The sequence below is a fragment of the Astatotilapia calliptera genome, chromosome 2, assembly GCF_900246225.1.
Source record: "Astatotilapia calliptera chromosome 2, fAstCal1.2, whole genome shotgun sequence".
Taxonomy (NCBI): domain Eukaryota; kingdom Metazoa; phylum Chordata; class Actinopteri; order Cichliformes; family Cichlidae; genus Astatotilapia; species Astatotilapia calliptera.
Genome location: NC_039303.1, coordinates 12,938,021 through 12,952,722, shown reverse-complemented (window position 1 = coordinate 12,952,722; position 14,702 = coordinate 12,938,021). Strand labels below are relative to the sequence as shown.

General features: G+C 41.3%; 1 protein-coding gene across 1 annotated transcript; it reads left to right on the top strand.

Moving 5' to 3' along the window:
- The first annotated feature begins 1,335 nt into the window (after positions 1–1,335).
- On the top strand, positions 1,336–13,713 carry slc25a48 (solute carrier family 25 member 48). The gene is made up of 7 exons (XM_026185045.1): positions 1,336–1,772; positions 3,936–3,979; positions 4,515–4,586; positions 5,568–5,820; positions 7,611–7,901; positions 10,824–10,957; positions 12,310–13,713. The coding sequence occupies exons 1-7, from the start codon at positions 1,718–1,720 to the stop codon at positions 12,412–12,414; spliced, it is 954 nt and encodes a 317-aa protein (XP_026040830.1). The 5' UTR covers positions 1,336–1,717; the 3' UTR covers positions 12,415–13,713.
- The last annotated feature ends 989 nt before the right edge of the window (positions 13,714–14,702 follow it).

Here is a 14,702-nt window from a genome sequence, read left to right as displayed (position 1 = left end):
TAATACGTCGGGTTGTAGCTGAAAACTAGCTTTACTTTGTTGTCTGGGTCAAATTTGCTAGCGAGAGACAGAGAGAGGCGTTGAAAGGCTGCTGCAACGGAACTTATTGTTTCGGAGGAAAACACGAACAAACTGTACAGTCCATCGAGTCTTTATAGCTTACATACAACTGGGCGCGTCAGGCCCGGTGACAACTCGTACTTTTCCACTGTCCTTTTTCTCTCTCCTTGCACTCACAGACACATAACGGGTACGGCAGTCCATTCTCCATGCAGCACGGACTACACTGCCTATGAGGCTACATTCTTTAGGGCTATGCCTGTAACACTCTGCCTATTACCTTCTTATTAAATTATTTTTGTGAATATTTTTTTTTATATTTCTTCATGTCATTTTGTGGGCTACAAATAGAGGTGACATGGGCCGCGAGATTGAGACCCAGGCATTAGACCCTCTTAATGCGCGTTTTGTTTAGGTTTCCACTGGCGTGGAATTACCTGTTTGTCCTATGTTAGGCACAGCCTAACATAGGACAAACAGGTAACTGTGTTCTGAATACCACCTTTTTAAATGGTAACTGTAACGGAATACAGTTATTCATATTTTGTATTTTAAATACGTAACAGCGGTACATGTATTCCGTTACTCCCCAGCACTGGTCACAATCAGCCAAGGATGAGCCTGCTGTGAAACCTAGCCCCACCGTATCATGTGACGTCTTGAGGTCAATGTATTGTTATATGATTTGAGGATCCTTACCTTATAGTATAAAGTTCATCGAGGTGACTGTTGTTGATGCCACAAAAATAAAACTGAAATCATATTTATAAGCAGTTTGTGTAACTGCAGTCTTCAATTTGTAACCCAGGGGTGGGGAAACTCCATGCCTCAAATGGCCGGTGTCCTGCAGGTTTTAGATGTGTCCTTGATCCAGCACCGCTCATTTAAATGGCCAAATTACCTCCTCAACATGTCTTAAAGTTCTCCAAAGGTCTTGTAATGAACTAATTATTTGATTCAGGTGTGTTGAACCTGGAATTCCCCACCCCTGTTGTAACCCTTCTTGTTTTTAAAGAAATCAGATCTTCATCAAACACCTTCTGTGATGTTCTCTTTATTATTGTTTTTTTTTTTTAACTTTTCCCTTCAGCAGACAATTTTTATCCAGCTCAGTCTGTTTGAGTGCAGCTCTGTTTCACAGCTGTGTCACTGATCACACTCCACCATTCATATATATGAAGTGTATAGAAGATCAATATAAGCACAAGCTGCTTTAATTACATCCATGATGATCATTTTACAGCACATACAGGAAGTTACTTTTTCTTGTCGGTCTTTAAGAGTTTTACTCTTATTGGGCAGGCTGAAGTGAAGTAGGAGAAAGGTCAAAATGTGCAGCAGTATCTGTTTTTCTGCTCAGCTTTCCTCATGGCTCATTTCCATCCCGGCCTCTCTATAGGCCGCATAGCTTTGGATAGCTCACTCCTGATTGGCCAGCAGAACGGCCTCACAGATTCAGGCTTTGCTCTGATTGGTTGCTAGTGACAACTCCCGGAGTTACCTTCTATAAGCCGTTTTTTTGCCTTCTTGTGAAAAAAGTTTGGGCCGATACGTGATCAGCGGGAGCAACCGGCAGCAGTAAGTGTTCTGTCCCGTGGAGAGCGCGCAGACTGTGAGATTACTGGCGTGGGGCGCGCAGAGCAGCTCCGAGTGGAAGATGCAAACCTCCAAAAGTTTCCGCGTGGATGATTTCATCGCAGGATGGATTGCAGGTGAGTTCCTCAGTCAGACACTCCGTCAATGCGTGTTTTCAGTGGATCTTTGTGGGGTGTGTGGGGGCGAACTGAAGATGGCATGGGTGGGAGGTGAAGGGAGGCTCAACAGCGCGTTTGTTTGGGTCCAGTGAGCTTCACACAGAGCTCCACAGATACGCACAATCCTCCGTTGTTGTACTGTAAAAACACGTTTATCAGGGGAAAAAACGTCATGAGCTCCGCGTGCATCCTCATCCAGATAAACAGTGGAGGCTCTGCGCAGACTCCCACCCCCACCCGAACCCCTCATGTTCCCACAGTGTCACTGCAACGCAGGCTCACCGCCTCCGTTTACTCGGAAAGCTGCTCGCTGAATGCTCTCTCCCCTCGGTCAGTCTACAGGATTCAGTCTGCGCACGTTTTTATTCTAAGGACAAAAATTCGCCTTTTCCAAGCTTAATGCGTGCTGTGTCAGGGCTAGCCGCTAGGGGCTTTATTTTAATTATTCTATGAAACTGAAATTATAAAAAGATGTAAAACAAAAAAGCACAAAGCCCTGCAAAAACACATTATGTTTAAGCTGTCATATAGTGATATTCTAAATCCCAGCTGTAATACAAAACACAGAAAAACCCTGACATTGTTAATATTCAGCAAGTCTGGTTTGGATGGGAACTAGCTCCAGCTGAAAAGCTAAGACAGTCTCTGGGCTTATTAATTAATTTTGATAAGCTTTATTTTGCAATGTGAAGCCATGCTGCCAGTTGGACATTGCATTATTATGATGTCAGAGTCACAGCCGTGGAGCTTTTGCAGTCACAAAGAAAAGATTACACAACGAGCTGATGCCGGAAATCTATGTAGACCTACTTCTTTTCTCCAAATGTTCAGCTGAAGCAATAGCAGTGATCCTATCAATAAAAGCTTTTTGGAGGCCGATGATGAACTCAGAAAAACCCCACAAGTTTGGTTCAAGTGCAGGACTTCTAATCTGATTTTAAACTACAGTGTCCAGGGGCGCGTTGCATTTTTCTGTCATCACCAAGATTTCACGTTTTTTGGCTGCTTTGCAAAATGCAGTTAACTTTAAATTTAAAAAAAAAAGAAAAAAGAAGAAGAATAGAAAGCTAGAAATAGACCTTAAAGAATATCTCACAGATTTCCCTGAATGTTATAAAATGTTAAGAAACATGTCCGGCCTTATTTGCAGCTTCACTTTGTGTTTCACTGCCTTCACAGCAAAGGTGAACTGACGTTTTTAAAAAATATATATATATAAATTTTGCTGGGTTACACTGCTAACAAAGCACTAATATGAAATCACTGTGATTTTTAATATTTGCAATATGTCGACCAACCTTCCAGTTCTATAGCAGTATAACCAGAATACCAGCAGCTGGCAGCCAGTTGAGTCTAGTCCCCTGAAGTTGTGCTCGATGATAAAGAATCTTTCAGATTGGTGGCAGCATGCTGTCAGTCTGTTTGCATTCATAAATTAGACAGAAGTTATTTAAAAACCTTTAAAAATCCAGTCAGACTGTGACTGTTTGCAGAAAGGTTTGCTTCTATCGGCCCACCTGTGCCGTCACCATGTGATCTAAGTCTTGCTCAGTGTGCAACACCTTCAAGCTGTGGGTAATTATTTAGTCTCCACACTCCAGTTGGTCACAGAAGGTGGAATAATCATGAGGTACCTTCATCAAGCTGTGTGTGGATGGTTTTGATGTAATGTTACGTTTGCTCTGCTTCCTGATGGCGGTGCGTGCAGCAAACCCTCTTGTTTTTTTTTTATTTGATATTTGGTGTCCTTGCATTGATACAATATTCATGTCCTGATGACCATGCACTCCTGGTTCTTATCTGGGCAACAACTGAGCGAGATCCTGTGGCATGTATGTTGTGTGTGTTTGATACCCACTCATGCACACACACAGTAGCTCACGTTCCCCCCTGTGATGGCTGCTCATTTGAAGTAAACTTTAAGCCCTGACTGCAAACATGCAGGTCTGATGTCCTGCAGTAAAAACAGTTTAAGACGCTTTAGTTTTTGGCTGAGACACGTTGCCTTTCAGCATGTTGGTTATGAGTAAAACTCTTGAGATTTTTGTGGAAAGTTGTCTCTGTTTTTATCTCTCTGGCATTTTGTGCTTCATTCCTCTTTTCTTTCTGTTTTGGCTGCAGGAGCTTCCAGTGTGGTTGTTGGCCATCCGCTGGATACAGTAAAGGTATGTCAGACCTCTGGAATCATTTTACTACAGCATTCCTCCACTTTTGTGTTATAGCTGTTATAAAAATGATCAAGCCTGCAGCTCATCAAGTCATATACACTCTGTTGCACATTCCTTTGGGCCACTTTTTTTTTATTTATGTCCTTATCCATCCTACAAATCAGGATCTGTGTTTGTATGACACACAGAGTCAGTTTCTTCCCTATAATTATAATTGAATTGATGTTTTGATGTCACATATGTCTTTTGCCAAAAATAATTTAGTATGTGTAGCAGCTAAGGAAGGAAGCATTTATCAGAAATGATCTGAATGTGCTCAAAACCAGTGTGAGTGTTATGAACTGTCTTTAGTCAGAGATGTGTGCAATGACTCCAAGGTGAAAAGCCTGAATATTTTTGTCCAACAAACTCCAAAATAAGAAATCTGAAAACCTATATTTCACATTCGGGGGGAAAAAACCCCCCAAATCAACTTTATTTATTCTTCATATGGAAATTACTTGTTTGAATAAAGTCAGTGGCACTGTTTCAGACTCGGCTCCAGGCAGGGAATGGCTACAAAAACACTCTGCACTGCATCCTCACCATCTACAGGAAGGAAACGGTAAACATTCAAACTTCTTCTCTTTCCTCCATTTCTGCATCGCTCCAAACAGTATAAACGGTAATAAGTTATCTGACATGCTTTGAAAATATGCTTTTCATTCACCCTGCAGTATATTTAACCAAATGCTTTGTTGGCTCTGTTGTGTGTTTTAACTTGGCTGAAGCTATGGCAGTACAAATGCTGGGCAGCAATCAGAAACTTGGATATATTGTATCTGTCCCAGTGTTTTTCCACACAACTCCAGTCAGTACATCAGAGTCCCTCAGAGCCAGGGTTAGGACAGATTTATAGGATCTGGACACAAAATGTGGTCCTTCAGAGCCTAAGATCGAGTTAATCATTTCATTATAGATTGGACCTAAAACCACGTTCAGCTCAGAGCCAGCACTGCACAATATGCAAACATCCACAGTCATTCTGTCGCTTTAAGTTGTTTCCACAGCTCCCAGTCGCTTTATTTCTCCTGTGACCCAGTTTCCCAGCTGGATGCTTTAAGCTGGACCTTTTGTTTACCACCACCATGAAAAGCTTAAACTAGCTGAGTGATAATAGCAGCTTATTTTACAGAAAAATAATCCATTTAGGTGAGGCTAAATATGTGCAAAAGGTTGAATTTAAGCTGCATCTATCGGTTTTATCTCTTTGGGGTGTCATATGATAAGAAGTTTTCGGTGTGTCCGTTACAAATCACAGGCCTGCTGCTCTCAGAGGTCACATGATTTATTCAGCTATGTTTTATTCCCAGCATATGTCTCCCCAGACTGTAACCGCCTCCTCAGGTTGGCCCGAGGAAAGGTTTCCATACTATTTGGCAGCAGCTGCACCCTGTATTTAATTCTGTGCATGTCATCAGTGTAAACGCCTCACTTACAGTTCTTTACTGTTCCCTCCACACTTTTCCTGCTTTTACCCGTGCATATGTATGTTTTTTTCACATGTTGTGCTGACCTTCTTGCTTCCCTCTCGACTCTTTTTCAGGTCACAGGATTCTTTAAGGGCATGTCTTTCCCCCTGGCCAGCATCACGGTCTACAACTCGGCCGTGTTTGGCTTCTTCAGTAACACTCAAAGATTCATAAGCAATTATCGCTATGGTGACGGGCAGCATCCCTGCAGCATGTTGGACCTGACCATGGCCAGCATGCTGACCGGACTGATGTCCGTGAGCCTGGGAGCTCCAGTGGATTTGGTTAAGATCAGACTCCAAATGCAAACGCAGATGGTTCTAGCAGGTAACGTGGGGATCACTTTTTTCAGGTTTTGATACAAAAACCTTCTGTTTTTGTATCTTAGCCTTGAAAAAAAAGTTGCTCTTTTTAACTTCTCTAAGATTTTGGCACATAGACAGCACACGCCCAGATAAAAAGCAGCCTTGTCAGCATAGTAACAACTTTGTCCCAAATACACCTCTGTCAGAGGAAGCTCAAATAATGGCTTTGTTTTTAATCCTCGTTCTTTTCTAAAATTTCAAAAAGAACAAGTTGACTAAGGATCGCATCAAAGAGAGTTAAGCTGTGCCCTTTCTGCTCGTTAATTACAGGCCAGCCACAAACTGCCATGTGGCGTTCATCAGATGACATTAATACATGAAATGCTGACACAGCTCCAGCTTCTGTTCTGCAATGTTTCCTTCTTATTACACCATGAGCTTTTGGGGATACAAAGTTCTCGCCGAGCTGCTGTCTTTGATAGTTACACTTCACCAGCTGGTTGCAGAATTGTTGCCAGTAGGAGTACTTTTTTTTTTTTTTTTTAAATAGTTTACTTTTTTATTTATTATCTAAATCGAGCAAGACCTATCTAGACTGAGTGTCACGGTAACATAGCCTCAGAACTCAATATGAATATGTCCTGATGACACAGACATCAAAACATGCTTCAGAAAACATTTCTGCTCGTGTCATCTTTTCTATAACTACATGCTGATATTCACTGATACACAGAATAACATTACAGCATCTATAAGTGTATCAGGATGTTTGACAGCATATGGTAAATATTAATAAAGAACGTTTAATATGAAAGTGGCCATAAACAGCTGCCAGAGAGGTAACTGTTCATCTAAAAGAGATCTGAGGAGCTGAGCCATTAGAAGAACACAGTTTCCCTTCAGTTCTACTTATTAACCCTTTATCCCTCATATGCACCGATGCAGTGCTGGTAGAGGGTCCTGGTCTTTAAGTGTGCTGTCATATTGTGTACAAAGATTTTTCTTTTCTAACAAAATCGAATTTTTCTGTGTTTGTAGCATTTTTAGGACCTTTGAATGATGGATTTAAGGACTAAATGTCAATTTTCTCCACAGTTAGGAACCCATTCTTGCATGAATACAAAGTCTGTCGTTATATTGTTTCTTGGTCTTGTGATTTCTGGCCTGCGTCTTTCTGTTAAACAATAAAATAATAAAGCCGAGCACAGAGGGATTCCAGTCAGACATTTATAGCTTTCTACATGTTTACAGTGTTTGGCAGGCTCATACATCTTCCACCGGTCACTGGGATTAGTCACATTTCTTTCATTATCTTCCTCAGTGATACTTTGGACTTGACTTTGAATAGAGCCGACTCTTTTATGATGGAGCAAAGTGTCAGTGAGTTCAGCCAGGATCAGGAAACCATTTCACTGTAAACTCAGCATTCCATACTGCGATTAGCATGACTGACTTACTAAGCCCGATACTTGGTATGATCACCGTCACTAAAACAGAAAGTCATTTCACTCTAATGTAAAAGGACTGCTACATATTAATGGTATTGCGTTTGTCGGTTGGTTCTTTTCCACGTGATATGGAAAGACTCGAGCACCTTCCTGTGTTTCAGACACCAACATTTTTGGACTGTGAGAAAGAAACAAAAAAGTTTGAAAAACGTTCTGCTGAGACTGAAAATCCCCTGAAGTTGAAACACCTTTGCTTAAAGTTCCCAGAGACGAGGACACGGAGAGGAGAACAAACTGGATGAAGCAGATCCCTAACTAACCTGCTCACTGACTTCACTCTCATATACTTTTGTTTTTTAAACAGAGAACCTCCACCTTGCGGGCAACATGTCGAATGGCACCAACATCCGTCTGCGCTCCGTCAGCATTCCCAGCCAGCAGCAGCTGTACCGAGGGCCCATCCACTGCATCAGCAGCATCCTGCAGACCGAGGGCCTCCAGGGCCTGTACAGAGGAGCCGGAGCCATGATCCTGAGGGACGTACCTGGATACACGCTCTACTTCATCCCTTACGCCATCTTCTGCGACCTGCTGAGGCCGGACAACACTTCGAGCCCACATCCATGTTCCATCTGGCTGGCAGGAGGACTGGCAGGTAAATGTCACCAAAACAAAGTTTCCTATGATATTTTCAGTGTCATTAGCGTTGTTTGAGTTATTGGTGACTTTAGACGTCAGTTAAATTTATGCCTGTTGCCACAGACCTGTGAGTCAGATGTACAGGAAAACATTTGTGGAAGTTCTTTCCTCGTCCACTCACCGCTGAGCTGGGTGATGGGTCACTGTGCACCAAATTAACAACAAAGGAGAAAAGGAGTGAACAGACAGCTGGCCGTACTCAAAGTGCTGATTCTGGGTCTTTGGGAGGAAGCTGATGACTTTGTTAGGACAAACAGTAGCTAACATTAACCTGGGATGTCAATGCAGCAGTTCTGACCCTTTAACGAGGGGCGTGGCAACGCTGTCCTGAAGAGCAGCGTGTTGAGTCAGTGCTAACATGGAGGTTAATGAAGTGCGTGTTTCTGATTGAAGTGGCAGTTTCAATGTGAGCCTGACTGGACTGGATGTGATGTGGCAGCGCTGCAGCGGTAGAAGAATTAGACGAGCCTTAGGTGCACAGTCAGAGCACAGTTAAACCTGCTATTAAAACCTTTGTTATTTATTTAAGGTTTTATTTCAGAGTCCAACACGTTTGAAAATGTTTTGAGACCTTCACACACTCTGAAGTGTCTGCCTTAACCTTAACATAACCTTGTTCTTCAGAGCTGTCCTTCTGTTAGTAATGAACCAGAGGGGGTCGATGTCAGCTGAACATTTGAGAATAAAAGCGAATAGATCTTAAGGTTTTCTTCTTTCGTATTTTTGCTAAAACCTCTTTATATTTCCCTACTTGTATCAGTTACACTGGCAGAACCTCACAGAGATAATAAAAGTTAATTATTAATAAGATATAAGTAAACTCCTCCGCTGATGCCAGTCGGCATTAAACCAAACTGTTGCACAACCAGAGCCAGCAGTAACCCCCAATTACAAGGAATTTGGCAAGAAATCAAGAACTTCTGAACAATGGTCAGAAATCACTCTTGGTTTGTCAAATGGGACTAGAGCACGGACAAACCAGTAATTCCATTAAGTGATAAATCGTTGAGTATGTTACTTTTGTTTTTTTTCCCTTCTATCCTATCAGCGTTGTAGAAGCCGATTCTTGACAGTTGTTGTTTTTTTTTTTTGGTTTTTTTTCTTCAGCTTTATGAACTGATAGACTCGGATGAAACTGTACTGTAGAACAACAGCTGACACCGTTTTCTTTTCTTATATAAAATGACAGAAAACACATAAAGTCTGAGATATTTTTAGTTTGGGGTCAGATCAGTGCTATTATTGATACTTATTGATCAATACTTTTACATAATTAAATCACTGTAGCATCTATTCAATGACCAAAAAAACTAAAGTTGCACATTATCTTTGCCCTCGCTCCTCTGATTCAGTTATTGATGAAACGTCGCAGCTCTTCAGTTGCGTCTTATTTTAACAATTCATGACACTGAGGCTAAAATGTGATGAAGTCCTTTTTAAACTTGGTTCAAGCTGTAATGTTCACACACTGTTAACAAGGTATGAACTGGAACGGCCTCAAATGTGGAGAATCATTGCCTCCGACAGTTTGGCTGTAAATAGGTCACTGTTATTATTCGGTTCAGAGGGTTTGGGGATAAAATCCAGACCTAAAGGTAACTTTGTTTTTTCAGTACCTTTATTTTTCCTTTACTTTCCTCTGCTGACACACATCATTGTCCTGCTGTGTCCCAGACCTTCTGCTCTGTACATAAACACCAGTATTGATCCGAGCAGGTCAGACTGAGCTGTGGGTGGTTTCTGTTTGTCTGACCGGCCTCTGAATGACGTCCGTGGGCTGTTATTAACCTGGCGAAGACTGTACATGTGACCTTATCTTTGTTCATTCGTAGGTTCCACAGAACTGCAATAGCAAGAAATCAATATGAGCAAACACATCTGAGGCCAATCAAGTTCTGGCTGGTGCAAACGGATGCATGGAGTCAGAGGCTGGAGTTTCAGGGTTGTTTGGTCTCAGAGGTTAAAGCAGGCTCCACATGCAGACCAGCCAGCTGTGAACATCTGACTGAGTGAAAAATGTAGTGTGAGAGCTTCGGTCAGCTGGACGGCATAAATCTGAAATGCTGCCATGTTTAGCCTCCCATTAGGCCTGAATCCGTCGTAGTTGAACTAAAACTCGGACAATATCCTGATGATTTTTCCTCCAAACCTTCAACAATGAGTTACAGTAAATGTTTTAATTATGTTCTGTACGTCTTAAAGTCTAAATGACCCTTAAACTCGTGTATCAGCTGATGTCAAGTCATTTCTTCTTTACTGCTGGCTGTGTGAGTGAATCTATTACAGATGTTATAAGGAGCGCCTGAACGCAGCATGTGAAGTTTGTGCTGAGCCCTGTAACCCTCATTTAACCTCCTAGGACTTGGCGTCCACATATGTGGACATCACATTTTGGGTTATTTTGACCAAAATACTCAATTTTGCTCTACATGGGCCTGATATCCACTTACGGGGACATTATACTGCTACTGTTCTATCAAAATTTTAAACAAATATCCTCATATGTGGCTCTTATTTTTCTTAAAAACAAAAATAAGGTAAAAAAATCTGCTAATTTTTTTGTTTTTGCATTCATCGGGCCCCAATATGCCCAATATCAAAGGGCAATTAAAAATGCATGCTGGGGAAGAGTTCGGGTCTTAGGAAGTTAAAGATCCTCTTTTTGGCAAAAGTAAAAGGTTCCAGGAGCTGAACTGTGATCTTTGGACCTACACAATAAAATGACAAAATCTCAGTATCAGAGGAGACTTTCACAGTCTGAGATTTTGTTATGTGTTTGCTCTAGTCCTTGTCTGGTTCCATATGTGACTTCCACCTGGTTTAGAGTCCTTGCACCATGACATCAGCAGGAAGTTCAGAGCTCTCTCCTCTTTCTCAGGGTCCATTTCCTGGGTCACAGCCACACCAACCGACGTGGTAAAGAGTCGAATGCAGGCTGATGCTCAGCTGCAGAGGAAGTACAAGGGAGTTTTACACTGCATCATCCACAGCTACAAGACAGAGGGAGTACAGGTGAGTAATGACTTCAACCAGCCAAAACTATAAGAACACTGTTTTTAAGCACCTCAATCTGGCTCCACACAAACAGCAAAAACACAATGCAAACTCAGCTACCCGCTGTGTTTGGACACTTAGCTGTGTCCATGTGAGCTTTGTATCTGAGGATCCAGCAGAGCACACAAGTTACCGCAGCTTGAACACTGAAGCTTCTGCCTGAAGAAATCAACCAAGATGCACAAAGTTTGTCCATCAGAGACACTGTAGTACCGATCTCAGGGCTTCCTGAACGAATGTTGTGTGTGCTTGGGTCAACACGTTGTCCCTGAAATCGTATCAATATCTATTTTAAAGAAAAAAGAAATTTTACAAACATCTTACCAAACTGAGCCTCAATGACACGCCTCCACATGGGTAAGTCATGACACTCCCTGGGCATCAATGGGCCATATAGCTGCTACAGACATCTGTCCAATAAGCAGACTGAATGCTCTCACATGTGTGAAGTTTGAAGTTCACTTTTTGGTTCCTCAAATGTTTCTGCTGAAAATATTTAAATTACAAGGAAAGAATTCTCTTCAGATACTTGGCATGAAACCTCTTCCCCAGCGAGGCTTAAAAGGCCTGTTACACCTGCCTTTGTCACCGCCAACACCAAAAGTGATGTCAGAGATGCTGCTGAAAGTTGCCCTTTGGTGTTCCCACTCATTCTGCACCTCCAGAGATTTCTAGACCCTAACATGGACAACAACAAGAATTATATTTTAGGATTAAAAATATTTCCATGAAAGAGGCCGTTCATACTGCTGATAATTGCAGTAATTATCAGTATTGTTAGTTTTGGGCAGCTGTGGCAACAAACCTTACTTTGGGTGGTGGTCTAATAATTTTGCTAAGACCTGTACAGGATGAAAAAGTGAAACTCCTCATTGTAAAAAAATATCCTCTTATAAAATAAAACGGGCCACATGCTGCAGAACCTTATGTGGGGTTATGTCAGGTCAGCATTTGTCACACGGCTGGTGTCCTGGCCTGAGACGAGCAAATGTTGCATCTGTGTGTCTGATTCGTGCTGTTCATAATGTCAAAGGTTGTAAACTGTAGACAAGCTATCGCAGTGTCCAGAAATCAGGAGGGGTCAGGTTCTGAGAAAGTAAACTGGACTGTTGATGTGAACAGAGGTCAGTGAGTTGGGTTACTACAGGCCAGCGTCCCCAAAGAAAAATCACTGCGGTCTGTGGGCTGTGTTCACCTTCACTCATGTTTCCTGTCAGCGCGGCACCAAAGATCTGGAATGATAACAGATGTGTGTAGACAGTTTAACATATTTAATTCCAACTTTCTCTTTTTTTTTTTTTAATGTTCAGGTGTTCTTCAGGGGAGCATCAGTGAACGCCATCCGAGGCTTCCCAATGAGCTCCACCATGTTCCTGACCTATGAACTCTCTCTGCGGTTCTTCAGGGGTCTTTAGGACACATTTTACTAATTAAAGGAGTCACACTGAGTTACTTGGAAAAATGAGCACAAAGCAAATAGAGCCCAGCGTCTCTGAAACGAGAGACTGGTGACAGTGTAAGTCATCTGATCAAACCTTTAGCTCAGTCACACAGACAGTTTTATCACACCGGTGGCCAGCGATGTTACGCAATGCTGCTTGAGTTATTCAGAGATTAAAGATTTTAGTGTTGGTGCTGCAGAGTGATTGTGTGGAGCTATTTTTATAGTTTTATAAATTGGATCAGTTTCAGGTGGATTGCAATTATTGGTCAAATCAAAAAGTATCTTCTTGTTATGTGTAGTATAATAGTTGAATGACATGTTGATGTCAGAATTTTACTGAAGTTGAATTTTTCTTTGCTGCATATTTACCAAAGAACTCTGTGTGTTCCTCCGAGGTTTGTTTTTGGGGCAAGTCTGAACTTCTGTGAAAAAGACGGTCAGTATGGAGGTGATGTGCACAGTAATATTGTGTTAATACACAGTAGTGCACTGTTAGCATGTGATTGGTGATCTGTAGGGAAAAGAAAGGAAGTCCGGTGATGAGGAGTAAAACTGACATAGTGTAGTCATCAGCGCATAATGTTTCATACTGAATACGATCAGCTAAAAGATTTTTAAACAGATCTCATGTATAACTTAGCTATTTCACTTTGTAACCTCCACATGTAGAAGTGTTTATCTGGCCTTTATGTGCTGCACTTTATCTCAGAGAGATAAGCTCAATTGACCAAGTCAATGTGAAAAGATGAGTTTGACATTTTCAACACAAGCAGAGGGTCAACATATTCTGTTACCTCTTAGTTGTAGGTTTAATTTATGAACTGGATGTACCTTACATATATTCAAAATGATTAAACGCATCATTTTAATGAGTTTTAGATGTTCTTTCTTCTGCTCTCTTGTTCTGTACTTTAAAATCCTGTTTATGTTGAAAATGGCACATCCACAGAGTCATAACATGAAATGTTGCCTTCCATGCGGACTGTATGTGTGTTGCACACTAACGTCCTCTTGTACATTTGTTTGTGTGTTTCTTATATTAAGAAAAGTGAGTTTTACAAGTTTATAATTAAACGTCCTGCTAACAAACTTTCCACAGACTGCAGTTAAAAGCTTTGGCGTTTCGCTCTGAAGTCAGATTAAAATTATAACAGGATTTATTGTTTTTAAAACCCTGACATGTAAATATGTGTAAATATGTTCGCTGCCATTCCACATGACAGGGAGCCAGAAATTTCTTATTGTACATAAATAAAAGCTTTTAATCACACTGCTCTCCTTTTCTGAATCGGCTCTTCTCAGAATAATGTGACATTCATGTGACAGATCGTCTACTTAGAGATAGGGGCCTGCTGTCAGATAAATACTCCGTGATGTCGACACGTGCTACGAGAGCTGATTTTCATGTCATATCTGAGGCCTAAAGCGAAGACTCTGGCTTCAGTAGAATTGCAGACAGACGTTGACTTTCTGCCTGCGGTCGGCTGATAAGAACCTGGAGCTCTAAAGTCACTCTCATAACTACAGTGAAAGCTGTTTGTTATTTTCACCTCAACTTCCCTCTAAGGGCTCACAACACCCACTAGAGGGCAGCATCTAGCAACACAACTCAATGAAGCGGCTATTCGCACAAATCTTCCCACGATGCACTGAGTGTTTCTTCTTAATCTGTGGCTCTCTTCCATAGCGTGCCTTTGCCCCATCCCTGATACTGGGACTGGTTTCTTTCTGCTAAAAATAGTTTTTCCTTTCTGCTCTCATCAAAGGTTGATTGGTCGAGTTTTCTTTGTATTACTAACTTGCAGTATAAAGTCCCTTGAGGCAACTGTTGTTGTGATTTGGCGCTGTATAAATAATATAAAATGAATAAATTAAATTGAAACTCTGTAGTCAATTTGTAACAGTAAGAAGGCTTATTTTTAGTCATTTACACATTTTTCATATAACAGTTTAATAATGAACACTGTTAATGTAAATCGTTCTTCTTTGGAACTTCAAGCAGAGTTTCTATTGCAGCAGGTCCTCCTTAAGAAAAAGAAAAACCGCCTAATAATGAAAACAGCTGCGTGTTGGTGTCATTTAGGGTGGTACATCGCCATGTTGTGGAATAAACTGTAATCAACCTTTGTAAATACTGCATATCCCAGCAAATACTGCATTAACGTTATGCTGCAAGAACTCTGCAAGTATAACTTTATTTTTTTTTTATAATTATTATTATGGAAAATCTTCTGGTTAGCAGATAAACAATACTGTGCA